The following is a 12803-nucleotide window of genomic DNA, read 5'->3' on the forward strand; positions in this document are numbered from 1 at the left end:
ATCTAGGAGGATGCCTTATTTTCCTGTTATATGCGCTTATTGAGCTATATGTTAGCGTTGGTTAGACAGTGGTAGGATAGCCTGTTTAGGTTATGCCTGATTATGTGTGCGTATATTGCATGCTAGTATAGATTCTTGTATTTTGACAGAACTGCTTAATTATGTTATGGTTAGATTTCCCTTGGTCTGAATGCTGCTTGCTTTGTGCTTCATGGATTCTGAGTGATGGGAGTTGGCTATTAGATGAATACGTTAAGTCACATGTGATCAGGGTTGAATAATCTCAGAGTTCTAGATTTGACTCTACTGCACAACTCTCATTTGAGTCTAACCGTCGTAGCGACGAGTCCTTTACTTGAAGGATTATTTGAGCCTCATCACATGTGATGGTATTCAGGTAATGGCTGATTGGCATTACAAGGAAACCTTCAGTAGCCGAGGGATGGTTGGGTCGGAGGTTTCCTTAGGATAGGCCTAGGATGAGTTTAGTGATGGAAGCAGTGGTAGTCGTGCAAGGGACTTGGTGGAGTCGAGGACACTCTTGAGGAAAGTACGGATAGATGTGGAAGGTAGTATGGGCCCGTACTATAGAAAGCAGAGGATCCGTACTCGATTCAAGAGGGACCGAGACAAAACTAGGGAACTTGCAGTGCGTGTGAGGTCCTTCAGCTATGATATGTATTTTGATGGTAGTTATGACATGTTTTCAGTATGGTGACATCGCAAGATGGACCAGTGGATGGATCAGGTGTTAGAGAGGGGTTAGGCTCGGGTTCAGGAATCGAGCAGCTCGAGGAGCAGATGAGAGAGTTTGTATCAGCTGAGATTACATGCGGAATTCTTGACCAGACTCCTGTGATCTTTGGCACGGTCAAGGAGGGCATCCTAGAGATTTTGGATGAGAGGCTTGGAGCCTTTCGCACAGAGCTGATGGCTATGTTGGGAGCACGTACTTTGACTTTCCGGGAGTTCAGGGCTTGTGGAGCTCCAGATTACCATGGGGATAGGGACCGCATTGCTAGTGACAGATGGTTGGCTGATGTCACCAACGCTTTTCATTCTAGCTGGTGTCCTGAGGGGGACAAGGTTCGACTCACCTCCTGTCTTCTGAAGGACAGGACACGGGATTGGTGGGAGGAGGTTGGTCATGCTATCTGGGATGATACCGGTTCGACGCGATGACATGGAGAGATTTCTTGTTCAGGTTCAAGGCCGAGTTTACACCGATTATTGAGGTGCAATAGTTAGCCCGGGAGTTCCAGGATCTACAGCAGACGTCCGAGATGTTGGCGGAGATCACCGCCAAGTTCAGGGAGAGGGCTCTTCTTGTTCCGCAGTATGTCACGGATGAGGAGATTAAGAAGGCTCGATATCACGATATGCTGAGAGATGACATCAAAGAGTTTGTAAGTCAGTCCAACTACAAGACACTGGAGGATATGATTTCTCGGGCCAGGGAATGGGAGATCGATCTGGAACACCTCGGGAAGAGGAATACGAAGGAGGTTCAGGTATCTATGGGATCGGGCAAGAGGCCCAAGACATCAGACTCCAGATCAAGAGGTCCTCAGGATCGGGGCCGTTGTGGCAAGTGCGGAAGGACGCACGAGGGTGCGTTTAGGATTGGCAGCAATGGTGATTCTGGTTGCTTCAAGTGCGGCCAAATTGGTCATTTCAGCAGAGATTGTACTGCTACCACCACCTAGGGGTCAGACCTGTTATGTTTCCATTGCAGTCAGAAGGTCCACAAGAAGGTCCAACTTTCGAGTTTGCATTCAGTAGGACAGGTGATGGCACCTGCCCCTGCAACCATGAGGATCACCGACGGCCGACAGGGCCGGGCAGAGACGTCTGCGGCGAGGAGCAGGGGGTATCAGTTGGTTTCAGATGAGGTGTGAGCAACCCGATGTATCAGGTACATATCTTCTTTCATTTCTCTATCAACTTATGATATGGTCTTATTGTTATGGCTCTGCATCGGTATTGATATGATACTTCAGAATTTTGTGGCCTACTGGTGATTTATTTATTTTCCATCTGCAGACCTTGGATGTTAGAATGATAGTTGGAGGTCGTCTCCTTTAGAGTGGGTTACTTAGGATGCATTATCTGTAGCATGCCTGTGAGGGGCTTGGTAGTGCCTCGCTAGTTCGGGAAGGTGTCGATTGGAAATGGATTGGTTAGATCCCCAGTTGTGGTAAGTCGGGTTTTCAGCGAAGTGACCAGGGGATGGTAAGAAGAATTGGAAATTATTCTGAGCTGTGAGTTGTGAGAAGCTAGTCAAGTCGAAGTGGGGGAGAGCCATCCGTATGGCCAAGGATAGAAGTAAGTACAAGACTGGGGTCGTTTCGCAGTCTTAATAAGGAAGAAAGCAGCTCAAGTGGCTGTTGGGATGGAGGATCAGGTTAGTTGGAGTTGGAGAAACTTTCCAACCTTGAGTTTGTGTATTCATGTCTAGCGGGTGACTGGTTCGGGAAAACTAGGTCGTAGAGCCTTCGCCAGGTGTGAGTTTAGGTGGGATATAAGACTGTGGAGTAGCCGCAACATTCCCCCAGTAGCAAGTCGTGAGGAAAGTGTCGTAAGACTGTGGGTAAACTGTAACGTTCTTTAGCAGTTTAGTTCGAGGAGTGTGGGCGGAGACCCGTATCTCCTAGTCAGCGATGGGGATAAGGAAAGGCTAAGTCGTTGAGGTTTAGTATGGAGTTGACCTGCATAGTCGTTGTTATGAGAGGCCACTCGAGTATACAGTTAGGTGAGACCTGTGGGCGAGGCCCGTATGTTAGCAACATTATAGGTGAGACCTGGGAGCAAGATTGCTCAGTAGTATGGTTTGGGTGAGACCCGTGGGCAAGGCCCGTGAGATTATAGCAGCACAGGTAGGACCTGGTAGGGAACTTAGGGTCAAGATAGGGGATTGAGGATCCCAAGACTTGTAGCCCCAAAGTGGCGGGATAGATAGAGCAGTTTATATAGCCGAAGTTTCTTCAGAAGTCACTGGGAGCGACCAAGAGATTGTGCTAGTTGTAGTGACCAGTGAGTATTCGGTAACCCAGTTATCGACAGAATCTATAGAGGGACCAGGGTGGTCTCGGTCCATTCGGAAGGCGAATGAGAAACAAAAGGACCTTAAGGCAGGGAAGTGACGATAGAGAGGTATGGTGCGGGACAACTAGTTGACCGAGGAGTGCTACGCCTCTTGCAGTAGGGTTGGATAATCTCATAGGGAAGGGTTTGACCCTGTTGTGCAGCTCTCATTGGAGTCTAACCGTTATAGGGATGAATCTTTTACTCGAAGGATTATCTGATCCATACGTTGGGCTGGGCAACGCTAGGTTATTGTAGCCTAAAGTGTTTGGTTGGTATCAATAGTAGTGACCAACAGTGGGAGTGGATGGAGTGATGGATACCATGAAGGATATGTCTTTCATAGTGGTAGAGGAGGTAGTTCGTGGTAGAATTCTACCTTGGGAAGGCCAGAAAGCGTGCAAGGAAACAGGAGGGGGTGAACCCCTAGGATTTCAGCATAAGTACTCGAGGAGTACTGGACGGATTGTTAGTTGAGTGAGTTGTGTGCTCAGGATTGGTGGGATTAGAGCGCACTTGAGGATTGATAGCTACAAGGACTAGTTTTATTCTGGGTAACCGGGCGGAAGGTCCATGGAAGTGGTCGGCCGAAGTTATATTCATCAAGCTAGGGTGATGCTAGCGGATTGCAGGACATATGGTTGTAGCGGACTTCGAGGATGAAGTCTAGTTTAAGTGGGGGAGAGTTGTAACACCCAGAATCAGAAAGACCAAGAAATGAAAGGCAACGCTCCAAGTCAAGGAGTCAACTCGTCGAGTCCAAGGAAGAACTCGACGAGTCAAAGCGGGATCCGGGTTATAGAATAAGTGACTGCCTCGACGAGTCTATTCTGGACGAGGAAAGCCCTAATCTTAGGGTTTGCACCCTATTTAAAGGAACTTATGTCCTCTCCTCAGCCCCCCTGTCGAACATAAGCTTCTTTAAGCAATTCCAAACCCTAACTTGAGTAAGAGGAGGAGGAAAGTGAGCTTGGGGCTTTTGCAAGAGGAAGATTTGGAGGATTTGACCACTAAGGAGCTGGAGGATTCAACTCTTTGGTTGTGAGCATCAGTTTGAAGGTAACAATTTGTCACTTTGCCTTTTTGCTTCTAGATCTTTTCTTGGATGAAGTTTTGGGGCCATTTTGGCATGTTAAGGAGCCATTTCGAGTTAGAAGTCCAGATCTGAGGTTGCTACTTTAGATCTAGGCTTGTCTTGGTCCAAAAACCCGTGAAGTATTAGCCCTTGGTGTGTTAGTGAAGCATGTTATCTTAAACATGCCACAATTCGATGTAGTTATGAGTTTCCCCTTGTGTGAATGGGTCTACGGTCACAATGCCGAACCATGTAGTTATGACTAGGAAGACCCGGGGGGTTAGCCCTAGGCACAGTATGTTAGTATGACATTTGGGACTAAGTTCCAATGTTAGCGGGCGGGTGCCCAAGGAATGGTTTGTGTGATAGTTATACTTGTTGTCTGTGTGATACATGTATGTGCCTGATAGGGAGGTGAGTATGGGCGAGTTCCCGTATCTCACCAATGGCAGAGTGTGGCTGGTGTTCCATACCTCATTAGCAGTAGAGAAAGTGTGAGGCCCAAGTAAGGAAAAGAGTGAGTGTCGGCTGGGCCCGTATCTCACTGTCAGTAGGAGCATGGACGGGGTTCCATGATTCAACAATAGCAGGACAGGGGCGAGGCCCAAGATAGGCGAGGCCTTAGTACAGTAATCTAGTAGAGTATGTTAGTTAGGTGTTGTGATATGATTGTATGCCAATATATGTTAGCGGGCGGGGCCCGGAGACAGGTAGGGCCTAAGGAAAATAGATTTGTACGTCGAGCGGGGCTTGAAGCCAGGCGGGGCCTGGTGGCAAACGGGGTCCGATAGCAGGTGAGGCCCAATGTAGCGGGTGGGAGCCCAATATGTGGTTATGTGCTCAGTATTATGTATGGCATGTTTGGATTAGTATATATGTATGATATGAGATATGTTGGGGGATTCACTAAGCTTCGTGCGTACGGTTTTCAGTTTTGGTTTCAGGTATTCAGTTTTCAGAAGAATAGCTTGGGAGGGTTGCAGTGCACACACCATGAAAAGTTAGCCTGGGATGTTTACTCTGATAATTAAACAAGTATTTTGGAAATGAAACTATGATTTTTCATATAAACCCTTTTTGTATGTTGGAATGACTTAACGCTTTGAATTAGTATTGTTATTTTTAAAGAAATTTTTGGACTCGAAATTTAGAATGTTACAGAAAATTACACACTTTTACAAGAAACAAACATACAAAACAGTCGGGCCTTGGTAGAAGGCTACTTTTAGTAGAAAATATAGGATTTTCTAGGAGTTACAAACATTTACAAACATTCACATACTTTTTCTACATTTACAAACTCATACTTCAAACACTATTACAAACATTTTGATTCAAAGAATGACACTAAAATGCTTATGAACTCACCAGCTTTAAAGCTGATAAACTCTTTCAAAATAATTTGTATTCTCAGGTCATCAGTAGACAGGTACTGATGCCAGCTTTTGAGAAGATGGAGTGCATTCAAGACTCATCTTATATTTTGATTTACATTTTTGGTGTCATATAAACTATACATAACACACTTGTATTAAGTTATATTATTAATGCAATGGATGACGTTGTTGCTTGTTTACTATTATTCTGTGTTGTGATACTGTACATGACGTCCTCCACACCAGAACATTTCCACCATTTCAGTTTTGGGGTGTGACACATACTGACTAATCTGTACTAGCATGCAGTTTATAAAGCTAATACACATATAGCAAACACATAAGGCATCCTTCCTAGATCCTTAGCCCTAATCTAGCATGCAGTTCTCATAAACATATCATAACATAAACTTGCATGGGTAATTTAGGAGTACTTACTTGAGCTCGACTGATTGCATGCACCACACCTTTTTCTCTTTTTTAAAAATCCTTTTCTTTTTGCTTTTTCTAGAATTCTTTTCTTTTCTCAAAGATCCTTTTATAAAAATGGTTTTTCTTTTGAAAATTTCTATAAAAATTCCTTAGTTTGATTTCAGACACACCCAAAAGTGTACCGAATCCCTCAAACCAAGGCTCTGATACCAACTTTTAACATCCCAAAAATACGATCCAAAAATTTCGTTTTAAATCATAAATAAATCCGTAGTAATCCAAACATCATATAAAAACCATAAGTCATGTATCTAAAAATATCATAACATCTGTCAAAATATATCAGAGTATAAACATTCCAGTCTAAAACATCTTGGTGTGTGCAATGCAATCATCCAAAGCTCTTCTTTCCGCTACCGGAAGTACCTGAAACCAAAACTGAAAAATATAAGAACGAAGCTTAGTGAGTCTCCCCAAACTACCACATACCATACACATAATCACATACTGCAAACACTGGGCCTAGCCTGTTACATCGGGCCCCGCCCGACATCAGACCTATCTGGCATTAGGCCCCGCCTGACATCGAGCCCCGCTCTGTATACATATATGTTTCTACTAGGCCCCGTCCGTCTCTAGGTCCTGCCCGCTATACACATACAAAGATATAATCATAATCATGCTAGTACATAACAATCAAACACAATGCTATTACTGCTAGTCTCTTTGGCCTCGCTCCTACTCTGCTACTAATGAGATATGAAACCCCGTCCATACTCAACTAGTGATGAGATACGGGCCCCTTCCCACACTTACCTCCCTACCAGGCACATACAAGTATCACGAAGACAACAAGTATAAATAAACATGCATTCCTTCCTCGGGCCCCGCCCGGCATCGGACTGAAGTCCGAAAAGCTTAGACCTTCCTTGGGCTTGCCCCGACACCGGAGCGAAGTCCGGAACATGCAATCTACATCGGGCTTGTCCCGACATTGAACCGAAGCCCGAAACACATAACATATACACTACATCGGGCTAACCCCGACATTGGATTTAAATCCGATATATACTAACATACATAAATGGGCTGACATTTGTTCCTTCGACCCTTTCCTACTGGAGAAAACTCACCTCACAAGTTGACTGCAGAATCCCGCGAATAAACTTCTTGCTTCTAGTTGGCAATTACCCGAACTGCTGCTCCTTCGGCTCCCCGAGCTATCAGTAACAAGATGACACTTAGCCCTAATATGTCCTCAAAGTCCAACTAGGTCAACCTTGGTCAAAGTCAAAGTCAACAGTCAAAGTCAACGCTCCGAGTTGACTCAACTCACCGAGTTGCTCCATTAACTCGTCGAGTTCCAAAACTCAAAATCTTGAAATCGTGATCCCTGACTCGTTGAGTTCGCTGGCTACTCATGGTCGCGATTTATCAAATCAACTCGTCGAGTCATTCCTCTGACTCGCCGAGTTCTACCACTAATAAAATCGGGATAACTCACTTCAACTCTTCAAGTCCCTCCCTGGACTCGCCGAGTTCCTTAGTCTGATTGGGCCATCTTAACAGATTAAGCCCCTACACTTCAGATCTAAACCCTTAAACTGCGTCTTCATGCTGCAAATGACCTCATAAGGGTAAAGTTTCCAACTTTACCTACTAATAGTCCTTCTTAATGGGTTTAGCTCAAACCCTAGGTCCTTAAGACATAGTCCTTGTCCAAAATCCTTATTACTCCAACCCAAGGCAGGAGAACCAAGCTCTAGGCACTAGACACCCAGCAAACACGTAAAGTTTCAAAATTTACTTCCATGCATGGCCCTTTGGGGCTTAAAAGGCCATAACATCATCCCTAGGATTTGCATGAGACTTCAATGGCATAAAGTTTGCACCTTTATGTCTTCCCAACCTTCAAAGACTTCATATCTGAAAGTATAATCAACTTAGGACATCCATAACCCATAAATCAAGCTCCGTGGACCAAAAACCGCATAAAAGTGACCACAATGAGATCTAAGAAACTACAAGGCAAGTTAGAAGCTTGATTACCAGAAAGTGATGAGAATGGAACGAAATCCTTGGATCTATAACCTCCTATTTGAACCTTCAAGCTCATTCTTCTTCGTCTAGGCCTCAAGAAGACACAACTCACTCAATAATGGCTCACACACTCAATGAAAGCGCTAGGGTTTTATGGATTAGGGTTTGGGATCTGGAGGCTAGGAATGAGGCTGATGGGAGGAGAATAAGATGTTTAAATAGGGCATCAAGACCCGGAGTTAGGGTTTCCCAAACCCAGACCAACTCGCTGAGTTGGTCCTCCAACTCGTCGAGTATGTTACTTTACCCGCGACTCAAAATCCGCTCCTACTCATCGAGTCATCCCCTAGACTCGACGAGTTGCCTTCATGTCTTGAGGTTTTCCTTTTCTTTCTTGGTCTTTTGGATCCTGGGTGTTACAATATTATATCAATTTAGTATAGAGATTATTATATAAAATTTAACAACAAAGTTATTTTTATATTAAAAAACATATATTTGTAAAAACTTCAAATATATAGCTATTTTTACGCAACACGAAAACATTGATCTATCTTTATTATAAAAGAGAAATTTAGTTACAACATATTTTGAAACTCCTTAACGTTTGAAATTTCTAATAAACTCTGTTGAACTTTCAAATTTCTAATAATACATAACTTACATAATTTGATTAGTTGATATTAAATAAATACAAAGAAATATTTATACCAAATAATTTGTAACCATATAACTAAGTTGGTATCATGCTCGAGTAGTTTTGGCTTTTGCATGCGTTTGCAGATTAAGCCTACGTGCTGTTTGTCAACAAATACCACTTGCGGTTGCCGTAGTCAAACTTTCTACCTGACTCACTCCTCTTAATTTTTCTCACATTAATAAATCTACACATACAGACACGATGACATGAATATATTATTTAGAGAACCATTTGTAGATCTACACAGAAAAGAAAAAAATGAATGTTGGAAATGGTCGATTATTTGAGACGGAGAGAGGAAAAGGGAGGAAGATATACAGGGTGTTTGCAGCGACGGTGTTGGTGAGCGTTGTATGGATATGGGTTTACAGAGCAACGTTAGTGGCGTCGGCTTCCGGGAGGTGGTTTTGGATCGGAAGTTTTGCAGCTGAGCTATGGTTCGGTCTGTATTGGATGTTGACTCAGTCGGTCCGATGGAATCCGACCCACCGTCGGACCTTCAAACAGAGGCTCACCCAAAGGTCAACTTTTTATTTTTCTTTTACAACGTTGTTGCTGGTTCAAAATTTTAAATTCATATTTCTTGTGGAAAATCAATCATTTGGCTGTTTAGCAATGATGTATTTTTTCTCTAATATTTTATTATTCTAGCTGATCAAAATGTTGAATCAATAGACTCCTTGAAAAATGATTGAAAGTATATTTTTGATACTAATTGTTATGAAAAAAAATTACTATTATTATTATTATTATTATTATTATTATTAAACAATCCACCGGTTTTGTCTCCTACCCGTCATATCCAAATTTCTAATACATAATCTAATAAGTTTGAAAGTCAATGGCGATGGCCTCTTTTAATTTGTGTAGTAAAGAGTTTTTAGATTGTATTTTTTGTAAATTTCGACCCAATTCATGGATTTTTCAGTCCGGCAAGGGAAGTATATATGATTATGAGTTTTTGAAGGGTTAATTATGTGAATACTGAGAACAGGTTCGGAAACGAGTTGCCGCGGGTGGACTTATTCGTTTGCACAGCTGACCCGGTAATCGAGCCACCAATGATGGTGGTCAGCACTGTTTTGTCGGTGATGGCTTATGACTACCCGCCGGAGAAGCTCTCCGTCTACCTCTCGGACGACGGTGGCTCCGAACTTACGTTCTATGCTCTCACTCAGGCTGCCATCTTCTCCAAGCACTGGCTGCCCTACTGCCGAAATTACAAGGTCGAGCCACTCTCCCCGGCCGCCTATTTCAAATCAGCAGCATCTCCACGGGATCATACAAAACACCGGCAGGATTTCATTGTCATTCAGGTAGTATTTTTTTCTTTCTTAGAAGATGATATGTGGATATGGGAATACAATATATATGCATTGTTTCTTACGTCTTTCAAAATGAAAATGTTTTCTTTCGAGAGCAGAGATTATTTGAAGACCTGAAGAATCGTATTGAAAAGGTGACAAACATTGGAAGAGTTCCCAAAAAACTACGCCTAGAACACCAAGGATTTCTGGAATGGGATTCGTTTACATCTCCACGGGATCACGCTGCCATCGTCCAAGTAATTATAATTAAACGCTAGCTAGCTGCTAATTCACTCTCATTCGTTCGACCTAGCCTACTTCGTTTTCAATTCGAATAGCCCCATCCCATTAATTAAATCTAGTTTTATACGTGTATCCAGATCTTACTTGATCACGATGAAGATACAGAGGGGCATAGCCTTCCAAAACTAGTATATATGGCTAGAGAAAAGAGACCAGACCATTTCCATAACTTCAAGGCTGGAGCCATGAATGCACTGGTAAGTATATATCTGCTTCCGTTTTTCATTTTGTACGTGGGTCCATGATTAAAAAAAATGCAGATTAGGGTGTCGTCCATGATAAGCAATGGGCCCATAATACTGAATGTGGATTGCGATATGTACTCGAATAGCAGTGATACCATCAAAGATGCACTTTGTTTCTTCTTGGACGAAGAAAAAGGCCACGAGATCGCTTTCGTGCAGTACCCGCAGTGTTTCGAAAATATTACAAAGAACGAAGTCTATGGTGGTTCTCTTAGAGTACTTCGTGAGGTGAAATTAAGATGTAACATGCATTAACGATGTATTTGAATTAATGATTTAGAGTGTATGTACGTATATAATATATATGATGTGAGATTAACTAATTAATGGGTTTTAACTTTTAATTTGTTGGTTAATGAAGGTCGATTTCCATGGTTTGGATGGCATTGATGGGCCTTTATATGTCGGAACCGGCTGCTTTCACCGGAGAGACATTCTGTCAGGAAAAAGCTTCTGTAATAGTAGTGATCAAGGAAGTAAATTAACTGATTGGAAATCAGAGAAGGATACCCATTGCAATCAGAGAGAGACCGAAAATATACAGATTCTTGCGAGCTGCACCTTCGAAAGCGATACCGAATGGGGCAAAGAGGTTTTACTTTACATGTTTCTTTTCAGAAAGTCCATATATATATATATATATATATATATATATATATATATATATATATATATATATATATATATATATATATATATATATATATATATATATATATATATATATATATATATTCGTTATTATCGTGAGAATCCAAAATTATGTTAAATAATTTATGTTGTAGATTGGGTTGAAATACGGTTGTCCGGTTGAAGATGTGATAACGGGGCTATCGATCCACTGTCGAGGATGGAAATCGGTGTTCCACAATCCAAAAAGAAACGCGTTTCTAGGTGTTGCAGCAACCACTCTCGACCAGACCCTGGTGCAGCATAAACGGTGGTCGGAGGGCGATTTAATGATTTTGATCTCAAAGTATAGCCCGGCTTGGTATGGGATCGGAAGGGTGCACCCTGGTCTACTAATGGGGTATATGATGTATTGTTTATGGGCCACTTCCTCCTTGCCAACCATCTATTACTCTATCGTCCCATCCCTTTGTCTCCTAAACGATGTTCAACTTTTCCCTCAGGTATGTATGTGGCCACTTAGCAGTTATGCCGACCATAAATATCCTATAGATTTAGCTCCAATGACTGCTATCACAACTAATTCATTTTTGCGATTATCCTGTTTTAAATACGATAGTTACAAAAGTCAATTTGTATTGAACTATATTTAAACTATAAAAAAAGAGCAATAAATAATTTAAAAGAAAAAGTAAATTTGTTTAGGTTATTCTCCGGACATATTGTGCTACAAATCATACAATTTTGGTGATATTGATCAGGTATCAAGTATATGGTTTCTCCCATACGCATACATCATAATCTCCATCACCGCATATAACTACCTTGAGTTTCTTCGCTGTGGTGGCACCACAAGAGGGTGGTGGAATGACCGGAGAATTTGGCTATACAAGCGAACAAGCTCCTACCTCTTTGCGTTACTCGACACCATCTTGGGCTCCGATTTATCATTCGTAATCAGTTCAAAGGTAATAGATACCGATGTTCATGAGAGATACGAGAAAGAGATGATAGAGTTTGGAGTGTCATCACCGTTGTCAATAGCGGTGGCTACACAGTCGATAATCAATATGATATGTTTTCTCGGGTTTGCTATAAAATCAATGTTAATGGACACGAGAACCCGGGAAGCGTACTACGAGACCATGGCAATTCATATTGTACTTTGTTTTGTATTGGTGCTACTTAATGTACCGTTGTACTTGGGACTTTTTGTTCGGAGAGATAAAGGAAAGATTCCTAGTGATGTCACTGTTAAATCGATTTTCCTTGCTTTGTTCTTTTGTACCATTTTTGTTGTTCTGTAGTAATCTCGATATGATGAGATTTCATATATTAATGTATGTATTTTTGTGTTGAACTAATACATTTTTTTATTATTGATTGGCTTCTAATATTTTTCCTATGGTTTAAGTTGAAATATAATAAAAGTTTTACATATGCATAGCGGGTAAACGAAACGGACAAAGATTTAAACTGCTTATGAATATTAGAATTGTAGTCCTTAATTCTCCAAATGTTTTTATTTAATAGTAAATCAAAAGCCCAAAGGACAAACCGCCAAAGCGAGAATCGACTACCATGGACTCGAGGAGTCTTCTCATTCTCGTT

General features: G+C 41.9%; 1 protein-coding gene across 2 annotated transcripts; it reads left to right on the top strand.

The window, feature by feature from the left end:
- Nucleotides 1–8887: 8887 nt before the first annotated feature.
- Nucleotides 8888–12571, top strand: LOC145047345 (cellulose synthase-like protein E1). Of its 2 annotated transcripts, XM_078995600.1 has the most exons (8): nucleotides 8889–9228; nucleotides 9702–10023; nucleotides 10131–10271; nucleotides 10395–10514; nucleotides 10578–10790; nucleotides 10924–11154; nucleotides 11348–11695; nucleotides 11954–12571. In XM_078995600.1, exons 1-8 carry the CDS (start codon nucleotides 8966–8968, stop codon nucleotides 12497–12499), a joined length of 2184 nt encoding a protein of 727 aa, XP_078851726.1. In that variant the 5' UTR covers nucleotides 8889–8965; the 3' UTR covers nucleotides 12500–12571. The 2 variants fall into 2 exon arrangements, with proteins under 2 accessions (XP_078851727.1, XP_078851726.1); XM_078995601.1 differs by lacking the exon at nucleotides 10578–10790 and having other exon boundaries at nucleotides 8888–9228.
- The last annotated feature ends 232 nt before the right edge of the window (nucleotides 12572–12803 follow it).

Source organism: Lactuca saligna, chromosome 5, assembly GCF_052625555.1.
Source record: "Lactuca saligna cultivar CGN05327 chromosome 5, ASM5262555v1, whole genome shotgun sequence".
In the NCBI taxonomy this organism is placed as follows: domain Eukaryota; kingdom Viridiplantae; phylum Streptophyta; class Magnoliopsida; order Asterales; family Asteraceae; genus Lactuca; species Lactuca saligna.

Bases quoted from the DNA above. Each gene is read 5' to 3' on its own strand.
- LOC145047345 (XM_078995600.1), top strand. From the start codon at position 8,966: ATGAATGTTGGAAATGGTCGATTATTTGAGACGGAGAGAGGAAAAGGG. The intron at 10,791-10,923 runs GTGAAATTAAGA...TGGTTAATGAAG, and splicing joins CTCTTAGAGTACTTCGTGAG to GTCGATTTCCATGGTTTGGA. The intron at 11,696-11,953 runs GTATGTATGTGG...GATATTGATCAG, and splicing joins ATGTTCAACTTTTCCCTCAG to GTATCAAGTATATGGTTTCT.